The sequence below is a fragment of the Lonchura striata genome, chromosome 4A (assembly GCF_050655825.1).
Source record: "Lonchura striata isolate lonStrDom1 chromosome 4A, ASM5065582v1, whole genome shotgun sequence".
Lineage (NCBI taxonomy): Eukaryota > Metazoa > Chordata > Aves > Passeriformes > Estrildidae > Lonchura > Lonchura striata.
The window spans coordinates 16,109,497-16,132,818 of record NC_140742.1 but is presented as its reverse complement, the minus strand read 5'-3'; the positions used below and the strand labels follow the sequence as shown (position 1 = coordinate 16,132,818).

The 23,322-nt window shown below is 44.6% G+C and overlaps 2 protein-coding genes across 4 annotated transcripts in view; one reads left to right on the top strand and one right to left on the bottom strand.

Annotated features, from left to right (window-relative positions):
• The window catches only part of C4AH8orf48 (chromosome 4A C8orf48 homolog), a 429,052-nt gene that overhangs the window by 361,334 nt on the left and 44,396 nt on the right, over positions 1-23,322 (top strand). The window lies entirely within an intron of this gene.
• Positions 7-23,295, bottom strand: LOC110467890 (phosphatidylinositol-3,5-bisphosphate 3-phosphatase MTMR8). Of its 3 annotated transcripts, XM_085570779.1 has the most exons (15): positions 23,258-23,295; positions 21,657-21,779; positions 21,012-21,072; positions 20,608-20,770; positions 18,332-18,489; positions 16,667-16,795; positions 15,284-15,418; positions 13,456-13,588; positions 11,981-12,090; positions 10,982-11,107; positions 9,427-9,476; positions 8,659-8,859; positions 8,161-8,289; positions 6,820-6,946; positions 7-5,270 (listed from the first exon to the last, which is right to left on the bottom strand). In XM_085570779.1, exons 5-15 carry the CDS (start codon positions 18,446-18,448, stop codon positions 5,043-5,045), a joined length of 1,485 nt encoding a protein of 494 aa, XP_085426905.1. In that variant the 5' UTR covers positions 18,449-18,489; positions 20,608-20,770; positions 21,012-21,072; positions 21,657-21,779; positions 23,258-23,295; the 3' UTR covers positions 7-5,042. The 3 variants fall into 3 exon arrangements, with proteins under 3 accessions (XP_085426905.1, XP_085426904.1, XP_021380979.1); XM_085570778.1 differs by lacking the exon at positions 21,012-21,072 and having other exon boundaries at positions 21,872-23,295; XM_021525304.3 differs by lacking the exon at positions 21,012-21,072.

Below are 23,322 nucleotides of genomic sequence, written 5' to 3'. Positions count from 1 at the left end.
AGCCACTTTCTTTAAAAAGGCCAAGTGTTTATTTTTGTAGGGAATAAAAATACCTGGAATCCAAGAGAGACTCCATGGGACAAACAGAGAGAAAAGACACAATTTTCCTCTAGACAAGATCAGCTTCAAGCAGTGCAGGAACTGAAGTGCCCCACAGAGCCCTCAGGGCACAAACTGGGGCTCACCCCCCACAAATGCCCCTCAGCAGTGACACAGACACAAGCAACAACAGGGACATTCCCAGCCAGCACTACACATGGTTTTAGGGACATTCCTACAAGGATCAGGTTGGGGATGCCAAGGAAAATCCAGCCAGAGGATGGGATCCAGTGCCGAGTTACTCCAGTAGTTTCTGCTACATTAAATAGATGGAAACATAGAAATGATATAAAAAGAAACCCCTTGGTCCTGCCCTGCTCCTGCAGCTCCCAGGGGGTCACAGTAATTAATGTCATTAGCAAACTTGCCCTAACGAATGGCCCAGCTGGCTGCCTGGTCCCAAGCACAGGCTTTACCATCCCCTGCTTCCTCAGCTAATTAATCAAGTGCTGTGTGATAATTAAACAAAAATAGGACATTCAGAGCAGGTTCTTCCCCCAGGGAATGCCTGGATGTGTGTGAGGAAGGGACAGAAACAGGAACAGCTGGGAGAGATCCCTATGAAACCAAGCCCAGCCCTCAGCACAGAGCAGAGGGGGTGGGAGGAGAGGAAAACCCCTTTGGAATGTGCCTGGGCATTCCTGGATATGCAGCACTGCATCCTGCCAGCAAATTCCTGTGGGCCCTGAGCCTGACCAAGGCCAAGTCTGCTAGGAGCTGAAGGAGCCTGGACCAGGAGCTCTTCCCTTTCCATGGCTTTTCCTGGGGGTGCCTCAGCTTTGGGAGCACCTCTGAGGGCTCTCTGCTCCCAGAGGTGATGGAAACAACACCCCCAGGGCTGCTCCTCACCAACATTCCCACCTGGAGATCCTGTGGAGCTCTGGGCACCTTCAGCTCCTGCCAAATCCCACTCTGCAGGACTGAGGAAGCTCCTGAAACTTCCCAGCTCCTTCCAAGCCCATCTCCTTCTCCATCCCAGTCAGGATGGCTCTGGATCAGAGCAGATGGACTTTCATTCCAAGGAATTAACTTGGAAAGGCAATCACTAAGCACAAGAACAGACCAAGAGTAAATCAGACCTAAAAGCTTTTACAAACTGCTTTTCTTCACCCCTAAAGAGGCCATGGAGAACTAAAACAATGGACAATCCAATTATTCCCACTTTTTCCCTGCAGAGCAAACAGCACCAATTGGATTTTCTCTTCCACAGGTGACAACTGCAAAAGAAAACCCCAATTTAAGAACACACAGAACAAAGCTCACATTTAAGATATTTCAAATGAAGCTCCATTAGTCCCTCTTGTGCTTCAGAGTAGTTTTAACACAGAATATGACAGGCCCACTACAAGGTTACACTTGGTTGTAGCACAGGAGACACTGGGAAAGGGCAGGAAGCCATGGAATGTCCTGGTGAAGCCATGGAATGTCCTGGTGAAGCAGGAGCAGCTCCAAAAAAGGAAGAGTTTTCCACAAGCAGAGCTCATCTGCAGCAAATCAGATCCCTCTTCCCTCCCAGTTCTCCCAGTCACAAGAATCCAAATGGAAAGAACTGCACTGTTCCAAATAAAAGCAGGATTTCTGACTTCACAAAGCATGGCTGTTCCCCTAGGAATAAATCAGTTGCAGAAACTTTCCCCAGCAGTAGCAGATCCCAAATAGCAGTAACAGTTTTTCCATTCCTTCCACACTTCCAGGGAGCAGAGGATGCTCCAGGAGCAGGGAACAGAGCTTTCCTGGGCAGCAGAGAATGCTCCAGGATGCTCCAGGAGAAGGGAACAGAGCTTTCCTGGGCAGCAGATCCCAGCTGAGCTCAGGACACTGCAGGGCTCTGAGCAGCTCTTCACTTCTGCTCTTCAAACAGCCCAGAGCTGCCACCAAAACCAAAAAGCTTCTCGTTCATTTGTTTTCAAACCATGGGCTCATGGAAAAAGAGGAAACCCTGGAATCTTTTCCAGCTCCTAAATTCCAGCATCAGCATGAAAGCCTTTTAATACTCTGCAGCCTTGGCCTGAGCCTGTACACATGAAATCCAAGAGGTTTAAAAGACATTAATTTTTGGATTTGGCTCTGTTTTGCCACTGGAGTTAAAAGCAGCAAGATCACTCCAAGCTTACAACACTGAGTAACCTGTGGTGGTTGTACACACTTGTAGCAACATTGGAGTTTTGTGGAGACAACCTTTTTAGGAACAAGGAGAGATTATTAAACTCCTCCAATGGCAATTCCAAAGGCAAAGCACCACACAAACACTTCCAGGAGCCTTCTGCAAGCTGGATTTGTACAATAATTAACCAATAGCACCTTTAAGTCTTTCAGTAGTCAATCAAAACCCTCTCCAATTTTGGATTGCTAATGAAAATTAGACTATTAATAATATTCAAAGAACTGGAGATTCATAGAATAATTGGTCCTAAAAATGCCTGTCTTGGCTTCATGTTCCATTTTCTCTCAGATTTGGGTATGAATGATGCCCATTATCCCCTGGAAAGAAAAAGCAGGACTGATCCATCAGTCACACCTGGGTCAGTATTTCCAGGATTTAATTTTTAATCAATCACTCTTGTAGCTCCAACTCCTTCCTTGGCAAAAACTTCATTTAAGTCTGACAAACCCTCAATACTAAAAAAATTCCTCTTTGCCATTTCAGTCAGTGGAGAAACTCTGTGCTCTCTTTTTCCTTGGATCTTTAATGTGCTTTATAAGATAGGTATTTTCCTACCCAGAACAGCCACTCAGGGAGGTTTTGGTTGGTTTTTGGACACTGGATCTACCCAGTGATTTCACCATGGGTTAAAAGCACATGAGCAGAGTTATTGCACTTTCTGGTGTTACAATGGAATGTTTCTACTTTCTCTGGAGATTGGGAAGCCTCAAATATTTTCAGTTGGCTTCCAAACTTTTTATAAAAGAGAAACACTGATTTGAAAGCTTAATGGCAGCACCTAATTGAAACAACAGCTTGAGAAGAGAGCAGAGCAGCATCCTGAACAAAGGTGCACAAGGGGATTCTGTGCAATTCAGCACAGAACAAGGACAGAGGCACAGCTTTTCTGGAATCCTTCAAGCCACCAAAGCCACACCATGATCTCAGAAATGTCCTCAGGCCTTGACCTTGATAAGCAGCACCCTGAGCTTATCAGGAACATTGGCTGCTCCCAGGGCTGGAGTACAAACTCCTGGGTTTAGCCACCAGCCCTAGAACCTAATTTTTCTTGCCTGAATAACGACCCAAGTGGAACACTTTTGTTATTGACCTTTCAAAGGAAGATATTGATCCAAATTGCAGCCAGGCTGGAAAGTGACTCTGACAAAAGCAACTCTCTGTAAACAGGGAACTTGAGGGGAATTTTTCCCAGGGATACACCTGGATCCAGTCCTTGGGGCTGTGCCAGAGCCAAAGCTGGGAATGCTGCCCTCCTGGATTATGGAGTATTTTGGATTTATGAGTTCAGCCTCTAAGGGAGCTCCTGCTGTGCTTATAGGGAATTCTACATAAACCTCTTGTTCAGTTCCTTACCTGCTGATTCTCTGCTGTTGAGTTCAAGTGCTGCTACTGATTCTCTGATTCCAGGAAACCTTTAGGCCTGAACTGTTGGTAATTCCAGGGCTCAGTCTGGGAGGATGCTGCACTCTGAACCCTGTGACTCAACAGGAGAATCTCCCTCATTTTCTTTCATCCTGACCATTTTCCATCCCCAGCCTCCACACTGGTTGATTTTAGATTGCTTCATTCTCTATTTTAGTTTTTCTCTGTGTGCTTTAACCATTTAAAAAGTAACAGAGTGAACCTTGCCAATGAATTTGGTCACACTTTTTTATATCAAACCTGCTTTTGCTGATGCATCTCCCAAGGATTCTCTGGGTGACCTTCAAGCACTCACTTGTGACACCCAATCCCTGGGAGAGAAGTCCTTGTTTCTTCCCAAGTTCATTGCCATGAGAGATACTGTTCATGAAACAGACATAACATCCCTAAAGTTCCCGGAATCTGAATATTCCCTAGAATCACTCAGCAAGTGATTTTATCATTTTAGGCCCCATTTCAATACCAGAACACAGCTCCATCTGTAATTGCTGTCTCATCAATGATTCCAGCTTGGAACAGAGTTACTTCTCTTGCTTCAGTTTAACCAAGATCATAAAATAAGAAAAATTCCACATAAATGTTCTGCTGTCTTTCCTCATTTCCAGTCCTCCCTCTTATGACAAATCCATGTGTTATGGGCTGGTTCTGCACTTCCATCAATAAAGGAGGCCCACAAAAGCTGGTTCTTCAAGAGGCCAGCTTGGAAAGAAGCTGCTGAACTCAGGGGAACAGCAAAAACCGTGGAGAAGCTGCAGCAGAAGAAAACCTCCTCACAAACACTGACTACAGACAGGACCAACAGCACACTGCAAACTCCAGCACAAAACCTGCAGTGGCCTGGCTGGACATGGACACAGTCTCAGAGAAGGCACAGGGGGCTTGGTTTTGTGTAACAAATATGCATAGGAAACAAAACATGAATCAGTTCTGCTACAAGGCAAGGGTCCATGCAGAGATTCATTCACAGCTAAGAAAGGTTGGGGGGTTTTTATCATTTGAAGACGGACTGAATTTTTTTCTGGTTTTAAGATGACCTTGGACCACCACAGAGAACAGAGGGATTTGCATTCTTCCTCCTGCAGTTACTGCCCAGCTCCTCCAATGGAATTGGCAAGATTTCTTCCAGCCTCAAACAGCAGAGCTGGCAGGCAGCCCTAACCCTCAGAAATGCACGTGTTGCCACTGAAAGCCAAGTTCCCAGGAATGCCAGGCAGGCTCCTGGCAGCTCTGCATCACCTGAGCTGCAGGAGGTGTCCCCCAGCAGCTGCTCCCCCAGCCCTGCACACCCCTACTCACACTCAGCTGCAAATGGGGGCTGCAGCAGCTCCCCAGAGCTTCTCCCAGCAGCTCCCAGAGCTCATTCCTGGTGCTGAGCCTGCCCATCCTCCCTGGAGGCTCTGAGATCCCGGGGCTGGGCTGGGCTCTCCTTGTGCTTCTGGTGCCCCAGGGAGGGGCCATTGCTCAGCACAGGGGCTGCTCCCCCTGCACAGTCCTGAGGAGGAGTTGGGGCTTTGGCAGCAGCAGCTCCTGCCTTGGGTGAGGTGCAGCCTTTGCTGGGCAAGGGGCCGTCGAGGATAGGGAGTTTCTGCACAAATAGAAAGGCATAAAAACAAATAATTAATACCTTGATGCCAGAAAGGGACAAAAACCAGGTGTCAACACAACAACGGCCCTGTGGCACTGCCTCTTTCCCAGCTCTGAAAGCCAGCACTGAAGTAGCTGGACACAAATCCTCAAATGCCTGACACAAACATCAGAAATACCTGGACACAGATCCTGCCATGTCTGACAAAACATCAGTGTTTCATTAATAAAGCTGGAGTTTTCAGCATTCACATTACACCAGCAAAGGACACTGATGTTCTTCTCACCGGTGTATTTTAAAAACCGTATTTTAATTTGTTGGAGTTGTTTTGGGGTTTTTAACACACAGAGGTTTTGTGGGTTTGATTGGTTTGATTCATCTGTCATTTAGACTGCCTTGGTGTCAGCATCTCCTGACCTCAGCCAAATGATTCTGGCAGTCCCCTGAAGAACAGGGACAAAACAAAGCTCCAGCACCTTGAAAGAGCATAAACACGAGTTATTGTGATGAAGCTTTTAATAATATACAGGACATACAGTATTTATGTTGGGAGTAAAATAAGGATGGTACTTCATCTGAAGAGAAAGGCTGACTTGGATCCTGGCCCTACAACAGTGAATGGCAAAAAAATCCCCAAAAAGCAACTCCACTCATATTTTTTAAACTAAAACTTTAACAGGATTCTCTTTCCTAGGAGAGATATGAAGAGGCATTTTTGCATACATTGTTTTAAGAGCTGTTTAATAAATCTGCATGAATTGTCAGTAAATTTATCTGATTTGTTTTTATATGATGGGAAGAGGGGAAATAAATGCCAATACTTAAATTAAAATGTTTATATTATATATGTATCATTTATACATATATTTATAGAATATATATTTTAGAATATATGTATAATTTATATATTTAATGGAAAATATTTATATATTTATATTTTATAAATATGTCTAACTTTATACAATATATTTATATAAGTTATAAATATATATATTCTTATCATATATATCTATACTGAATAATTTCTAAATTTAATGGCCAATATTTATATAATATGTGTTTAATTTTATACTACATATTTATATTATATATAGTTATATATATTTATATTCCATATCATATATATTTATATAATACATGCACAATTTCTATACTTGATGGCCAGAATCTATATATTTATATAATATATATGTATAACTTTATACCATATATTTATATTATAAATATTATATAGGTCATATATATCTATTTATATTATATATCGAAAATACATGTACAATTTCTATCTTTAATGGCTAATACTTATGTATCATTATATTATATTATCATTATATTATATATTATATATTATATATTTATTATATATTATATATTATATATTATATATTATATATTATATATTATATATTATATATTGAAAATACATGTACAATTTCATTTTTAATGGCCAATATCTACATTTTCCATTTTAATATGTGTATGATAAGGCCAATATTAATGTCAGTTAAGCTTTCCCCACCCCCCGGGGTCCTGCAGTCCCCTGCCTCACGTTTTCCAGCTCGGCTGCGTTGTCCTCCAGTGTCACCTTGTGGCCCAGGCAGCTCAGCAGCTGGTCCAGCACACACTGCTTGGGGTGCATGCCCTTGTCAAAGCGGTTGTACATGCCACACCAGAACCTCAGAACAGGCAACAAAACCAGGAATCAGGGGCTCACTTGGACATCATTGCCAACAGATAGACGTCAGTTAATATTGTTAATAAATTGAGATTAGGAATTAATTTTAAAACCTGTCACAGCCTTGGATTATTCAATTCAGTAGCAACGGGTAATTTTTCTTCAAGTTAAAAAAACTGGCAGTAAATATTCAAATAGGATGAAAATACTTTTTTTTTTTTTAATAGCAGATTTATTGGAAGCTTGGGCAGCTTATCTTCCACTCCTTAATCTTGCCCCCGGTGATGCCTCATATTTGATATTTTTCAGATTCTATTCTACTTTGGTGTGTGGGTCTGGGCTTCATATTATGGGATGGTGAGCACTCTGCACAGAGCAGGGAGACAAAAGAATTCTTTCTCCAGCTGGGGACCAAGGACAAATGATCCAAATCTCAGCCCCAAGAGCACAAACAATGTGGGCTGAAGAGAGAAAAACAATCAGGATGGGACTGCCTGGGCTAAAGCTGGAATGGGACAATGAACTCCAAGGTGCAAATGGGGCAGAACTGATCCCAGGGAGAGCCCCGGGAGCGCTCGTGCATTTGGGACCATTTTGGTTCATCTTGGGTGCAGCCCTGGCTGGGATCTTGTGCTGCCCAAGGTGGATCCATGGAGGAGATCCTCTGAATAAATTCCTGCTTGATTCTTTAGCTCCATCCAGCCTCTGTTCTAGGGCAGCCTTCACAAGGCATCAGCCCCACCTCCCAACTTTCATTTGCACATACAGCACTTAAAATCCCATTTTCATCCCCCTCTCTCTCAGCAGGGCCCAGGAGTGATGCAGAAACAAAACCTGGGAAAAACCCTGAACTGGGCACCAAAATTCTTGCCTGAAAGACTTCCTCAATATACATTAAAAAGGAGAAAAAGAGGAACTTTTTCAAACACTTCAATGTGACAGAGCAAGCAGTCAGGGGGTGTGTGTGGTTCTGTCTGAAGTTCTGCTTTCCCTTGCCCTGCCCCACCCTCTTTTCTCAACACCAAATTACAAATATTATTTTGAATTACAGCATCCAAATTTATTTCACCTTTGCACTGCTCTTCTTAGTTTATGCCTGAGGAATGGAGGTGAAAAGTAAAACAAACCAAAACCAGTGGAAATTTATTTGATTTAACCTGAGTTATCAATGAAAGAAGCGTCTCCCCCCTTCCCCTTCTTAGCTGAGACACTTACTGGAAACTGAAAGGTAGAGTGTTTGGTTGGAGCTCTTTGTAAGCTGTAAATCCTCTGTACAAAGGATTTCTCAACTCCTGCTTCCTCTGTAAGAGGAAAGGCCACAGGGAATGGGTCTTCTCAAAGATTCTGGCAAGTACAAAGAACATCTGATCACTAAAAAAAGCAGCAAATGGATTAATAACTGCAACTGTTGGGAGCAGGATTAGATTAAGGGAGCTAAGAATTGTTTTTGTGCTGTATCTGATTGATTTTATAAGCACAGGATATTAAAATGGACACTCTCCTGTCCAGAAGGGATATCTGCAAGTTATTGTTGTGCTCCCAACCAAAACATTGTTTTTGGGATATAATTAAAATTCTTTTCTCCTGTAGGTTAAGGGTAACACCATCTTGATAAATGCTTACGTTCCACAATCTCCACTTCCATAAAGCACACCCTTTTTCAGACATTCCAAGGGATCTTTGGCCTGCTGGCTCCAGGAAGCCCCAGCTCACCTGAGCTCCTCCCTCTCCTTGTGGCAGGTGCCCAGGAAGTTGCCAAACTGGCAGGAATAAACATGGTCGTGGATCTCCAGCAGGAAGCGCTCGCTGAACTCGAAGGAGCAGGGGAACTGCTGCATCAGCTGCCACACACACTCCACAAACTGTGTGAACACCGGGGACACCTCTTTGGGGTCCCCATCCAGGTGGCCACACCTAGAGAGGTGCAAAAAGCAGAATAAATCTTCTGTCACCCACCACAAAACATCCCTTTGCCATCAGTTTTCTTCCAGGTCAGGTCTATGGCTTGAACTTTGCAAAGTCCTGAGAAAGTGGCAGAGATCCTCTCCCAGGGATGTCTGCAGGAGAATTCCCAGTTCTGCCTGGAGCACTGTGGATGGGACAGAGCGGGGTCACCATCCCTAGAAGTGCTCAAGAGATGCGTGCATGTGGCACTTGGGGACATGGGTAAGTGCTGGCTGCTGGCTGAACTTCATGATTTTGGAAGTCTTTTCCAGCCTTTGTGATTCTGTAATTCCATGATTAGCACTCCTCAAATAATAGAATTTTGCAGGTAGGAAAACACCCAGAATTCAAGCCATGATTTAGTGAAGCAATAAAAACACAGTGATGAAATAACAGCCTTAGCAGACCCTGGCTCTATGTCACCAATGCCAATATTTTCCCAATGCTTTCTCCTTTTCATTTCAATTTTTGATGGGATCCCCTAAACCTGAAGACAGTTTTGGTTTCACTCCCCCCAGGGGAACGTGCCCCTCTCACCTGTGTGAGAACTTGTGGCCCATTGCAATCCACTCCTTTTCTATCAGGACCTGCAGGTTCAAAATGGGGATTAAGAAAAGAGCATTCATTTCATTAAAAAAGGAAAATTAAACCTTTGATGTTAAAGCCTAAAAAGCTGACAACCTGCTGACCCTATTGCTATAAATATACCCCCAGAAATTAATGGGAACTGTAATTTATAGATTATCCAGTTACCAAGGCAATGGCCCTGCTGGAATCAGAACTCATTTCAAAACTATCATTTTGAGAGAGTTTCTAAGTTGTTAAAATCATAATATATAAATATATTGAGCTCAAAGAATTAACAGCTTAATATTACACTGTGTTATTTAATTTGGAAAAGAGTGTTGTGATACTCAGCAAAATAAATCAGCAACTGGAGTTCAACAAATGCTTAACAGACAAAAAGAAATATATGAAGTACAACTGCATAATGAAGAGTTCAGGATGAAATTTGAACAACTGTGTGGCATTTTTTAAATAGAAAATAATAACTGTTATAATCTGTTTTCCTTACAGATAAATAAGATAAAATAATCTGTTTTCCTTACAGATGTCTCACAAGGAACCACATGACTAAAGCTGCATCCATCATTACTTTGCTGGATCATATCTGAAGATAATTCCTGCTATCATCATCCAGATTAAGAGGAGGAGGGCAGAAATTCACAACAAAGTTCTTAGAAAACTTCATTTAAATTGCTTTTTGAATTTTTCCATTCCTTGCACTGCTGATGAATTCCTTTAGGAATAACCCCACGTCAGAGGACTTGTGCCTACAAACCATGAGGACAGACAAGGATTTGTCTGTGTCACTTCTGCTCCTGAGTGAAATCCTGTTCTCAGTTCAAGCAGGATTGTTCAGAGACCAGGCAGATGTTTCATGTGCTGATGGAATTTTAACTGTTAAAAGACTGCAGTATAATCCAGAAACAAAAATAGAAACAATAAAACCAGCATGGAATGCAAAGAAAGTCCTGGCACTGGAAAAGGCAAAATCTGCATTGTTCTGATTTCAGGGACTCCTTCAAGGAGCTCTCCTGAGACAGAGCAACTCTTCAGGTATTTAACCAGAGATGAATGGAAAAAACATCACAGATTGCCCTGAATTCATGCAGGGATGGCTGCAAATGAAGAAAAAGCCTGCACTAGAAGCAACAGCCAACAGAAAATGAAATGGCTTTTTAAAAGGTGTAAAATTATGCAGATTTGATTGATGGACAGGGGACAGGGCTGGGTTCACCCAATTTCAAATCCCAGGAGATAAGAGACTTGCAGGACAAACTCCTCCAGCACTTTTTGGTGGATTGCTGCCAGAGCTGCATCCTTTGCTGAGATCTCTCATTAGTGGCTGCCATGTAGACATTGCAGGAAACAAGGATTTGGGAATTGTCAATCAGCTGCTGCCGTGCTGCTCGCAGCAATTCCAGCTCGTTACAGAACCAAAGCTGCTTTATGTAGTTCACTTGTCCCAGGAAATGGCCTGAGCCCTTCCCCAGGGCCTGCTGGCACTGGAATTGCAGCATGTCCTTACCATGAAGCCTTTGAAGGTCCTGTAGAAGGGGTCCAGGAGGAGGCTGGCCAGGGAGCAGACCTGAGCCGTGCGGTCCCAGCCGTCGGAGCAGTGCACCAGCACGCTGGCCCTCTCCTCCCTCACAGCCTGCCAGGGACACAGCACAGAGCTCAGGGAAAGGCTGTCCCTCCCCGCATCATCCCAACACCCCAGGGGAATGGTGGTCAGGCCTCCTCTGGCCTGTGGAAATGCACCAGTCCATCAAGAGAAGCCCCAGCTAGAGCAAAGTGCTGCAGAAGGCTGGTAAAAAACAGCCCCTGTGATCTCAGGAAGGCCAAGGATTCCCAGGCTCTTCCTCTGAGGAAAAAATTTGGTGGATGAGTGAAAAACAGTTGGACACCCAGGGATTAGAACCCGAAGACAAATTAGAAGAGTTGATGCCAACTTGCCCCCATCCCATTATTTTTGCCACTTAGGGCAGGAGAGAAATAAAAGTTTCTGGCTCGTGACATGGGCAAATTGTGAGAGACAACCAATGTTTACTACTCACTCCTCTCACCACACACTTCCTGCACACCCTATACTACTCCTGACTTCCTTCCTCCCTTCTGCCTGACCTGCAAAGCCACCAGCTCTGCAGAAATAAGGACTGTGTTGAATAATCAAAATTAGTGCCCACATCACATCAAAACAGGAAAAAATAAAAGTCAAAACAACCCCTCAATTCAAGCAGAGCAGTGGATGAATAACAAGCACAGGGTTAGGAGTTGTTTGCACTATAAAAAGGCTTATAAAGGTAATTTATTCACATTTTGTGATGTTTCAAATAAGCTCTAATAAAACCCTGGTACAACACATGACACAGGACCTGTATTTGCCCAGCAGCTGCACGACCCAACATTTTTGGAGAGATTAAGCCAACCTGAACAACAGCTTCTCCTCAGAGCCACCTTCCCAACCTCGCAGCAGCCCCCAACACAGCAGGAGACATTTTGGAATGCAGCTGGAGAGCAGCTTTACCTTGGCCAGGAAGACACCTGCATCCATCACAGCCTTGATGTGCCGTAACCAGCCCGAGTTCTCCAGCCCCGTCAGGAAATCACTCATGGAGGGGGACTTCATCTCACACACTGGGAGCACACAGAGAGTCAGAACAGCACCCCCTGCGCCTCCTCGTTATCCCCCTGAAAATTCTAACTGCTTCCAGCAACATCCTGTCTAATGGTTGTGTATCTAAAATTCACAATTTAAAAAATAGCTGTTTTTCTGGAAATCTCCTCCTGCTCTTTGTTTAAAGGGTAACTCATTATTTATTCAGCTGTGTTTCTTTCAGCAGTGAGCTGTAACTTCACTCTAAATCACTATCACATCTACAACCACTCACTCACTTCCCAAAGATTTTAACTTATTTCTCTCTAATTTAGAGACAAAAAATAACAAATCTAACCTTGAAGGCAACTCAGCTGCTCTAATGAAACCCAGCACAGAGAACACTTAAGAGTAATAAAGTTCAGAACAGTCCATAAGCCCCAGTGAACAATATTTTATCACTGCTGGAGAAGAACATGGGAGCAAGCAAGTTTTTATTTTGCCTCTTCTCCCACAAAAAAAAAAAATCTGCCAGGAAGAGGCAACTGAGGACTCAGAGTTGTGATCAGGCCACTCTTTTGGGTGGAGCAGCACCATTTTTGTCCAAGGTCACCATGGATCCTGCAGGGCCACCTGGGAGCACCAATTACCCAACTATTTTGAAAAAAGATGAGCATTATTGTGGGTACTAAAATATTAAACTCCTATTTTGGATGGCAGCACTTGAATTGCAAAATTGTCCAAAATTCTATCGATGAAACTCTGGGCCTCATTACCCTCTTGATCCCCAAAGCTTAGGTGACTCTTTTGCCCTGCTTTGCATTCCTCCCTATGATCACAATCAGTTTAATTACTCTGCATTTTCATATATTTATATATTAAAACATTAATTTAATATATTTTAAAGGAGTTTGGTTAAAAGGAATCAGAAATAAATGAAAAGTTAGAACAAAGTATGTATGAGACTCAAGTCTTTGGAAGATCATGCATTTCAACTCAGAAATACTGTTAATACTCCAAATACAGCAAACCTCAAAAAGCATTTCTGAACAACCTCTGTTGGTTTTCTTTCAATAAGTCATGAAGCAACAATGACTGTATTAGCTATAAAATGTAATATTTCTCTAACCATTTTCTATTAATTTGGCACATGCATCAAGGAATGCTTTTAGTATTAGTTGCAATTTTTGAACCACTATAAAATCAAGCACAAGAACAAAGAAAATGTCAAGCAGGAAAGCATTTTAACAGCATTAATAATTTCAGCTACCTGAATGCAGCAAACAAAGCAAGATGCTGACTTTGCTTCCATCAGAACACGTTTATGCATGGAACATTTGGATATTTGGCAGGAAGTTCTGTCCAGAAGGGTAAGAAAGACAAACCCCTCCCAGGGCTGTACCCACCTTCCAGCAGCTTCTGCAGGCTGCTCCTCATCACATGGATGTTCTCAATGCCAATGAATTTAAAACGAATGTTTTCATAATTATCTTCATTCTCATAGCCCTTCCCAGCAGCTCTGTTTGCCATGGCATTCAACTGGCAAATTCAAGGAACAGAAGAGAAAATCACAACAAAATTCAGAGAGGCTGTTTTGCAAGTCCTTTGTTTTTTGTTTAAATCTCCCAGAAAATGTACTGGACAAAGCTGTTACTCAGCTGTACTTCCCCACCTGCCAGACAGTTCTTTCAGCTGTTTCATTAAAATTACTGCAGTTCATTAGTCAGAGGCTCATTAAAACCTGCTTAGGGTAGTATAAACCCCCAGTTTCTGCTATCAGAGATACTAAAACTGCCCTAACTGTGAGTTTTCCTAGGGAAATTCAGAGACAGGCACAGGAAAGCAATTTTTAACATTTTTACATACATGGTATAGAAATAATAAGAGAATTTCCAATTTTCACAAACATACATGCACAGAGGAAATTAAGCCACCTGAGGGAAACAGAAACATTCAAGTTGAGGAGAAAGAACAAAGCAACTGCAAGAGAGAAGCAGAAAAGAAGCCAGTTGCTCTAACAGTCCCCAAACCAGTTCAAGAGGTAGCAGGACATCTTTGGTGGGGACAGAAAACAGTGCAGCTCGACCCCCCCAACTCTTATCAATCTGGGCAGCTTTTGGGAGAGAATAGTCAGACATGGTGCAGACACCTTTAGAACTGTAAAATAACCCCAGTGCCTCAGTTTTGCCAGAGTGGGACAGGTTGGCTTAGAAGGGAAGTGTCACCAGTTATAAATTCTCCCCTTGTCACCAAATGCTTTAGCACAAATTGACACCAGTGAAGGATTTCAGTGGCACATCTCTGCTACTGGCAGCTGTCTGTACCAGAAGAAATGCAAATATCATTGCAGAACAGGGGATCTCTAGGAAACGTCACACTAAAAGACAAAATACACACTGAAGCAAGATGTGAAACACTCCCTATTTTCCCCAAAAAGACTTTTTCTTCCTTCCCCTTGCCATAGTTTAATTAAACTTGTAGTTTATATAAAACAGAAGTTTATGTAAATAACAGCAAGATCTGAACAGCGAAGCAGATTGTCAGAAAGCTCAATTTTCAAATAATCAGAGCAAAATAAATCTTTGCCTTTAAATAATTGTGTGCTATGAAAATTCTTGTGTTCTAATTGGCTTCTAACAAGACTCCTAACCCATACATTTACAAGAGAATCATTAGAATTGGTTTTTAAACTCAGTTCCTCAAGATGACAGTCATTAAAATTTTCATTTTGCAAATATTTCCTTTCAAATAAACCCTCAGCTCTCAAGTTCTAGCCCCAAATAGTAGGGCTGAGCGGTATTAAGCTCCATCATGAGTCTTATTTTTAAAAGGGAAAAAAAAGGGAGGAATTGCTTTTCACAGCTTCACTTCCTCCCAGATCTGCCAGTAAAAGCACCTCAGCCTCGTGGAACTGAATCCTGAGGCTTCTCTCCAACTCCACGTCCAGTTCTCTCCTTTATCCTTTCAGACTCTGCAGGAAAAGGCTTCACTGTCCCAGCCAGGTTCACAACTGCCAATTCCATCAGGTCATCCTGAACACAAACCTCAAACCCAGGTACTCCAGATGGCAAAACTCCTCAGATCACTTCACATTCCAGTTGTACACCCTGAACCAGGAGCCCGATCCCACATTCCTGCTGCAGGAGCGACCCAGAATTATGACAGAATGAACTGGAAACAGCACTGCACACTCAGACAAGGGATTTAAAAGCAGCCCAGAGCCCATGGAGGTACCTTTGGCCTCGTGTCTACAACATACATGAAGGGGCAGCCGGGGTTGGCCTCTCGGATGGCCTGGAGCATCTGCTCGTCCTCCAGGCAGCGCGCGCTGAACCCGGCCAGGGGCTGGCTGCAGCGGCACAGGGCGGCCTGCAACACACACACAGTCACCCCTGCTCCACTGCCCTCCTCCCCAAAGCCCTCTGGCCTCACAGCTTCAGCCTCTCCTCCTGCCCCACACCCCGCAGAGTCACAGCTGAACTGTCCCCTCTGCTCATTCTGAGGAGCTGCTGCTGTGGGGGACACACACCGGGACGTTTCACAAAGCGACAACTTGGGGGAACTTGGAGTAGTGAGGGTGAGGAGACTCCACCTGCTTTGCCTGATGGTCACCACCCTAAATCTGGGCAGTTCAAGGAATCCAGAATGGTTGGGTGGAAAGGACCTGCAACGGGCAGGGACACCTTCCACTGTCCCCAGGCACTCCAGCCTGGCTTTGGGCACTGCCAGGGATCCAGGGGCAGCCACAGCTGCTCTGGGCACCTGTGCCAGGGCCTGCCCACCCTCCCAGGGAACAATTCCTAATTCCCAATATCCCATCCATCCCTGCCCTCTGGCAGTTTAAAAACACCCCCACTTTCCCTGTCATTATGCTGTATAAAAGTCCCCCTCCCTCTTTTCCATGAGCCTCCTGAAAGTACTGGAAGGCAGCAATTTCTCATGTTTTCCATTTGGTTTCTATTTCCAAACCATTCTTTTGAGTTTTCTGTATCAGTTGTTGCTGTTGCACATTCAGAGCAGCACTGGGTGTATTTTAAGGAAATTTCATTAGTTTCCAGCACAACTCCAGGCAGTGCCCAGGTCAAGGCACACTTCCTCAGGAAAACAACATTTTGGCTGTGACTGAATTTTCCTAACATCAGCATCTAAAACACTGCTGAGGCAGCAAAGTTACAAATTTACATTCTGGTCTTCAGTGGAAAAAAAAAATGAAACCATCACTTAATCTGAAGTAGTGGGGATTTATTTTAGGGTGGTTCCTTTTCTTCAATACTAAGAAAATCCAGCCAAGTCAACATATAACTCGATAAAACATTGTTCAATATAGCTAAAGAGGAGATTTAAAAACCCCACATCAGAAGGAATTGCTGAAAGCTGATTAAGAAAAAATTCCCAACAGGAAGCTTGGAAATTCTGTGCTTTTGGCAGAGCTCTGGATGCATTCCAAGTGTTTGCCTTCAGCTCATTCTGTGACTCAGAATAAAAGCCATTAAGAGAAGCACAGTTCTCAAAAGCCTCAAATCTAATAATTATCTTATTCTTTCCTTTCATTAGAAGGGAACTGGACAAAAAGGAGAGCCCTCATTCCCCCCAAGCAGCAGGCAGTGAAGCACTAACATTGTTTTCCTTGTGTAAGTAAGAAAGCACCGGAATCCGCCCTCGGCTCCTGAACCTTGAACTTCCCATCACCACGGCCTTGGTGGCAGCTCGAGGCACCACGATCTCAGGAGGGTATGTGCTGCAAACCTGAGGGAGAACAGAGAAAAAAACCAGATATTGCTCCTGAGCACCTCAAAATTCATGAAAAATTCATCTTTAGCTTATTAGGTTACGAAGTATTCAGGAAAGCAATGCAGGAAGTAATAAACTCTGCAGCTGAACCTAAAAACTGGACTGCACAAAGCAGATTCAAAGAAGTCCTTTAAATCCATAAATGTGATGGATGTTTCTAAATTAGATTCACAGAATGGGGTGGGTTGGAAGGGACATTTAAAGTCATCCCACTCCTTGCCATGGGCAGGGACACCTTCCACTATCCCAGGCTGCTCCAAAGCCCCATCCAACTTGGCCTTGGACACTTCCAGGGATCCAGGGGCAACCACAGTTTCTCTGGGAATTCTATTCCAGGGCCTGCCCACCCTCACAGCCAAGAATTCATTTCCACAAAAGAGAAATTAACTCCACTTAAAAAGTTGTCTCTAAATGTTATGCAACTTGAAAGGCACTTCCAGAACTCAGGTGGAATCCTCAGAGAGCAGCTTCATCCTTTCTCCTCAAACAAGCACAGTCTTTGCAGCATGGACTTCAAAGATAAGCTGCTCTCCAAGCCTGGCTTGACATCACGTTTGATAATTCTAAAACACAGGCTGGAAACTGTGAGGAAACAGTAAAGCACCTGAGAGTTCCACTGCAGTAAGCAGAACCTCCAAGTGATTGATGATTTGAGATGGCCACAGCAGCTACTGGAAACAGCACCTCTCCCATCAGAGCTCAATTCAGGCCCCCACAGGCAGAGCCAGGTAAAACTGACAGTCACCTCTGACAGCACAGGCTTGTATTTCTTCAACCCACAGCTTAAAGTAAAGAAAGTTACCAGGGAAAGGGATTCAGGGTTATGAATATTTTGGTGTCTTTCTTGGAGTTGCTTGCCTTGCTTTTCAACAGCCAGGTCTGACTGCACACAGCCCCAGAGGAAACAAAAAGGGAAACATTGTGGAGTAGGATTTTGAACAAGCTTGCTGACAAATGCTTTTGTTTTATCTTGTTTAGATCCAAGTTGGCCTTTCAGGGAAAATAACAGCAGCAGGCAGCTTAGACTGAAATGACAGGGGGCCCTTAGGTAGCAGAAGATCCAAATGAGAAAGCAAAAAAACCCTCTGGTTTCCACTGCTGTTTTTCTATTCCTTCCTTCTTTCCCTAGTCCCTCTCCACTCTGCCTCATTTCCCACCAATCCAAACTGCTGCCATTTCCCTCTCTCCTCCACATTTGTCACCAGCCAGGTGGGACAGGCCTTGGAAATACCAAAAGCAGCTCAGGGTACTTGAAGCTTTGCCTAACAGATGGGTTGACATTTCTGCAGAAAAACAAGACTCTGCTCCCTTGCCAGGGGGATCAGACACAACAAGATGACTCTCCTGGAGCATCATCTGCAACTCCCCATCAAGATGATGTGCTTTGACTCAGACTAAACGAGCTCCTTCTTCTCCAGAGGCAGCAGCAGGGCTGTCATTAATAACAACAAGGAGATAGTGCATGGCATGGCTCCTCTGGGCAGGAATTACCTCATAGTCCTTATTAATATCTGTTATCTCCCAGGAGTCGTTGGGGATTCCCATGCGCTGGTAATCCAGCTTCAAATCAATCAGTTTCCATCCCATCTCCCGGCTCTCTTTGGACATTTTAGGATTGTAAGAGAAAGCATAAAGTTCTTCAGGTTTCACTGGGAAGGAGAAAGAAAAAGATCAACAAGTCAGAGATGCAAAGACATCCAGGGAGGCCAAAACTTCTGGGAATCAATGACTGAGTGCTACAGAGAAGTACTCAAAGTATTTAAGACTTCCCAACCTTTTACAGATTTTTGGTTTGGGACAGTACCAAGTGCTGAAATTCATCCTGAAATCCTCAGGAATTTCCAATACTCAGTTCCCAAACTGAGGCAAATACATTAATTTTAATGAAGTGTTTTAGCCCAAGCTGGAAGAAGCAATTTCTCATAAGCTAATGATTTCATCCTGAACTCCTGAATGTAGTAAGCCTGTTAGATGGGATTTACATCATAGCCATTAAGCCACACATGAAAACATGGATTAAAAGTTCTGTTTTCTGTGGAGAGTTCATACAATGGCTCCTGCACACCTGTAAGGTCAGGGTTCAGCAACAAATTCTGAGACTGGAAAACTTGAGGGATGGCTGGAATATTGCTGTCAGCCCAACAAAGGCTTCAGACTGGCTCTGTCAAGTGCCCATTTACCATCCCAACCTCCTTCCCTCTCTTCACAAAATGCAAATCCAACCAACAGCTCATCCAGCTGATTGCCAAGGCAGCTCCAGAGAGAGGGAAACCTGTCAGAGGCTGATAAAGCAGCTGGGTACCCAACAGGTAAGCCAGAGCTGTCCATCACACATGTGCAAATCATCAGTAATGATGTGCGCTGCCAAAAAATCCATGAAGGGAGCACACTCAGATATCTTAAAAGAACAAAAATGTGCTGTTACCATTCAGAAGTAGAAGAAAAGAAAGAGCAACAGCATTTAGTTAAGTAGAGACCAAAGGAAACTGGTGTGAGGCGCTGCAGTGACACCTCCCATGCTTCAGGCACTACCCAAACCTCCAATTTTCAAACCCCAAAGAGCAGTGACCATTTTTAAATCTAACATCACAAACCTACGTCATCACAGGCAGAACTTCAGAACTAAGAAAACTCCAAAAAGCACAAGGGGTTGCTGGGAGTAGACACAGGGCTTAATATCAAAATGAAAAACATCTAAATTCAGCAAAGCCCATTTCTCCTACAGGATTTCCAGCCCAGCTCTGTGTGAAGGCCAGCAAGAAGCTGCCTGGTGCCATTAATTCCCCTCCCTCAGCCTGCTGGCACCATCACAAATTGCAACTACAAATGACATCCTTGTAATAACACAACTCCAAATACAGGTTCCAGCATCCCAAAAGCAGAGGTTGCCAGAGGCAGAAGCCAGGTAGGAGCTCAATGGAATGCTGTCCTGCAAGAAAAGCACGAAGATTCATCCATGCTGGAATAAAAAGCTGGAGCTAGAAGAGAGCACAGGCTTTTGAGGGTGTCTGGCTCACACTGCAAGAGTGACTCCAAGTCAGAGCAGGGTGAAGCACAGGCTTCACTGAGCAAACACAGCAGAGCAGCCTAACCACGCTGCTGAAACACAGCCAAGATGCCAGTTTGTGGGATTTGGGAATTCTGTGAATGCCTGGATCAGCTGGAAAGGGCAGAACTGCATACAGCCAACAGCTGGGTGACACAAGGGACTGACAGTGGCCAGGTTTGGGATATGAACTTTGCACAGCTCTCCAGAAGTTCCTCATTGGAGACCACGTCACTCCCACTGCCAGAGAGTGACAGAATCACAGAGAGGTTTGGGTTGCAACAGCTCATCCAGTGCCACCCTTGGGACACCTTCCACTGTCCCAGGCTGCTCCAAGCCCCAGCGTCCAGCCTGGCCTTGGAACTTCTAGCAATGCCACAGCTTCTCTGGGCACCCTGTGCCAGGGCCTTACCATCCTCACAGAGAAGGATTCATTCATTCCCAATAGCCCACCTAGCCCTGCTCCCTCAGCATGAATCCATTTCCCCTTGTCCTGGCACTCCAAGCTCCTGTAAACAATCCCTCTCCATCTATCTTAGCTCCCAAGACTGTGTTTAATCTGGAAGCAAACGTCCTGCCCCACAGAGCTCAGCTCCCTGAGCCCTGCCATTGTCCCTGCTGCTGGAAGCTGATTCTGATCCCACTCCCTCCCTCCCAAACCCAAGGGGGCTCAGCTTGGAGCATTCCAGAGATTCCCAGGACACATTCCCAACCCCAGCACCTGGCTGGGAGAGCTTGAGCAGGGAGGTGAACACGTCGTGGCAGTCCCTCTCCTGCCCAATCACAAAGTGAGCCACGTGGAAGTTCTTGCAGTGGATGAGCAGGGGGTACCCAGCCGTGGTCAGGGGCAGCTTCTCCACACTGGAGATGTGGTGGTGCAGGATCTGGAGAAAAGGGAATAAACATCATTTGTCACTGATAAAGCTGTGAGCAGTGCAAGCAGGTAGGAAACTTTTGTAATACAATCAGCTGTTTATGCTTCCTGCAGCTAAGGAGCAGCAGGAAATGAGTTTATTTGTGATATCAAACATAAACTGCACTCAAAACCCAGGGAACTAAAGCAGGACTGAAAAACCACAGATTTACAAAAATTGCTTTCAGAGACAGATGTGCAGCTCAGTTTACCTGGTGCACTTTGCTTTCCTTTCACCTCCATATGAAATACATTCTGTCATTTCCATTTCACCTTAGAATTAAAAAAACAAGCTCATTTCAGGCTAAATCTGCACTTCTAAAAGCTGCAAAGTCACATTTAAAGGTCTTGTATATGGAGTTTTAGATAGGAAAACAGAAGTTTTTTTATATTCCTTGAACTGACACTAATTCCATGAGTGAACTATATCAAGTCACATCACCATTGTGCTCACTTCCTTCTAAACCAGCTGTTTCTGGGAAGCATTTGGTACCAAAATGCTCTAAAAGACCACTATGTCTCTGGAATTCCCGAACCTGCTCATTCTGGAAATGAGAGCACTCAGTTCCAGGACAAGGGGGAATGGCTTCCCACTGCCAAGAGGGCAGGGATAGATGGGATATTGGGAAGGAATTGTTCCCTCCTCTCTCCAGGGCAGGTCCTGGCACAGGGTGCCCAGAGCAGCTGTGGCTGCCCCTGCATCCCTGGCAGTGCCCAAGGCCGGGCTGGAGCAGCCTGGGACAGTGCAAGGTGTCCCTGCAGGGGTGAAATGGGACGATCCTTCAAGTCTCTCCCCATCCAATCCATCCTGTGAGACCTGAAGCAGCTTTTCCAGGTGTGTTTGCAGCCCACCATACCCATGTTTCCTTCCTGACTTCAGCAGAGGCATCCACGTAGATCAGGTGTGTGGCTGTCAGGTACAGGGTCCCGCTCGCTGCCTTCCTGCTGGCGTAGCGATCCAGCAACTTCACGTTTTCCACCTGCAGCAGGAACACGGCATGAGAACACCACAGAACCCCGGGGTTGCCAGGCTGGAAAAACCCTCTGGGACCAGCCTGTGCCCAATTCCCACCTTGTCACCCAGCACACATCCACTTGCTCCTCGGACACCCGCAGGGATGGGCACTCCAAACCTCTCTGGCAGCCCCTTCCAAGGCCTGACCACCCTTTCCATGGAGAAATTCCTCCAAGTCCAGCTTTGATAGAAGCACTGCCTACACACCTGTTGAACTCCATTCTTTCAACTTCTAATACACAGCTCATGAAGCAAGACAGAAAAAATTTTAAGTCCCCCCTGCAACACCAAGCCAGTCTTACACCATAAACTCAAATTATTTCTCCGAGAATTAAAGCCATAAAGGTTAAGCAAACAGCTGTGGTTCAGCACCAGCAAACCCTAACAGGATTACTGGATTTGTAGCCAAGATGATCACAGTTTGTTGCTGTGTGAGGCTGCAGAAATAACAAGACAAAGAACTGCAAAGGAAAGGCTTGCCAGTGTTCAGGGTGATCAACATGTTGCTCTGAAAGGAACAGCCCACTCCAGTCTGACTTCCCACGGCTCATTCCCTGTTAGCAGCTACTTGTAACTCACTTCCTGGCCTCCAAGAGTATTTCACAAACCACACCAAGCCAATTAATAAACAACAGCTTTAAAGAACTCAGCACAGACATAATAGAATATGCTACAGCACTGGATTGATTTTTCTCCTGGCCTATTTGCTGCCTAATGAACGCAGATGGAATTTTTCTTTCACTGTTAAGCAGAAATAATAAGAAAAAATAACTGGAAGGACAATGAAAACAAATGTTTTAGCAGTTAATGATAGATTAGTTCTGGGTATTTAATGTGTGAGCTTTCTTATGTCTTAAGTACACAAGGAAAATCTCAGCAAATAAACTGGAGAGCTGAGGCCTGGGCTCAGTCGTGTTTTACAGCAGATATAACTATAAAATACAATATTGCCCTTTCTAAGGCACTACAGACATGCAGGACCAGCAGAGCACCTCAGAGCAGGGGGTAAGGAGCATCCCCAAACTAACCTACAGAATAAAGCGAGAAACAATAACCTTCACTGCAGTGAAGGATAAAATTAAATTATCAACTGCTGCCTGGATAAATGCAATTCCTACAGCATGCCCGGAGGTGCTGTTTGACTTAATTCAATGGGAGAAAAAAAAAAAAAAAACCCAAAAAAAAAAAAAAAAACAAAAAAAAAAACACCCCTTTGGTTCACTCCTAGGGACTGAGAGGAATTTCCGCGCTTTGACAGAAAAACATTCCAGAATTCCCTAAACCACCTGGGGCTCTGCCCAGCATTGCAACCCCCTCCCCACAGAGCGCCGCCAGCACCGGGGGACCGCGGCTGCGACCCCCACCCGCAGCGCCGAGGGCCGTCCCGCGGCTGGGGAGCGGGGGGAGCGGCGGCGGGGCCGGCCGGCCCGCGGGGCTGGTTACCTTCGGGGTGCTGATGTGCTCCATGGCCGCCCGGCCCCGCCGTGAGGGGCCGCCCCGCCGCCATC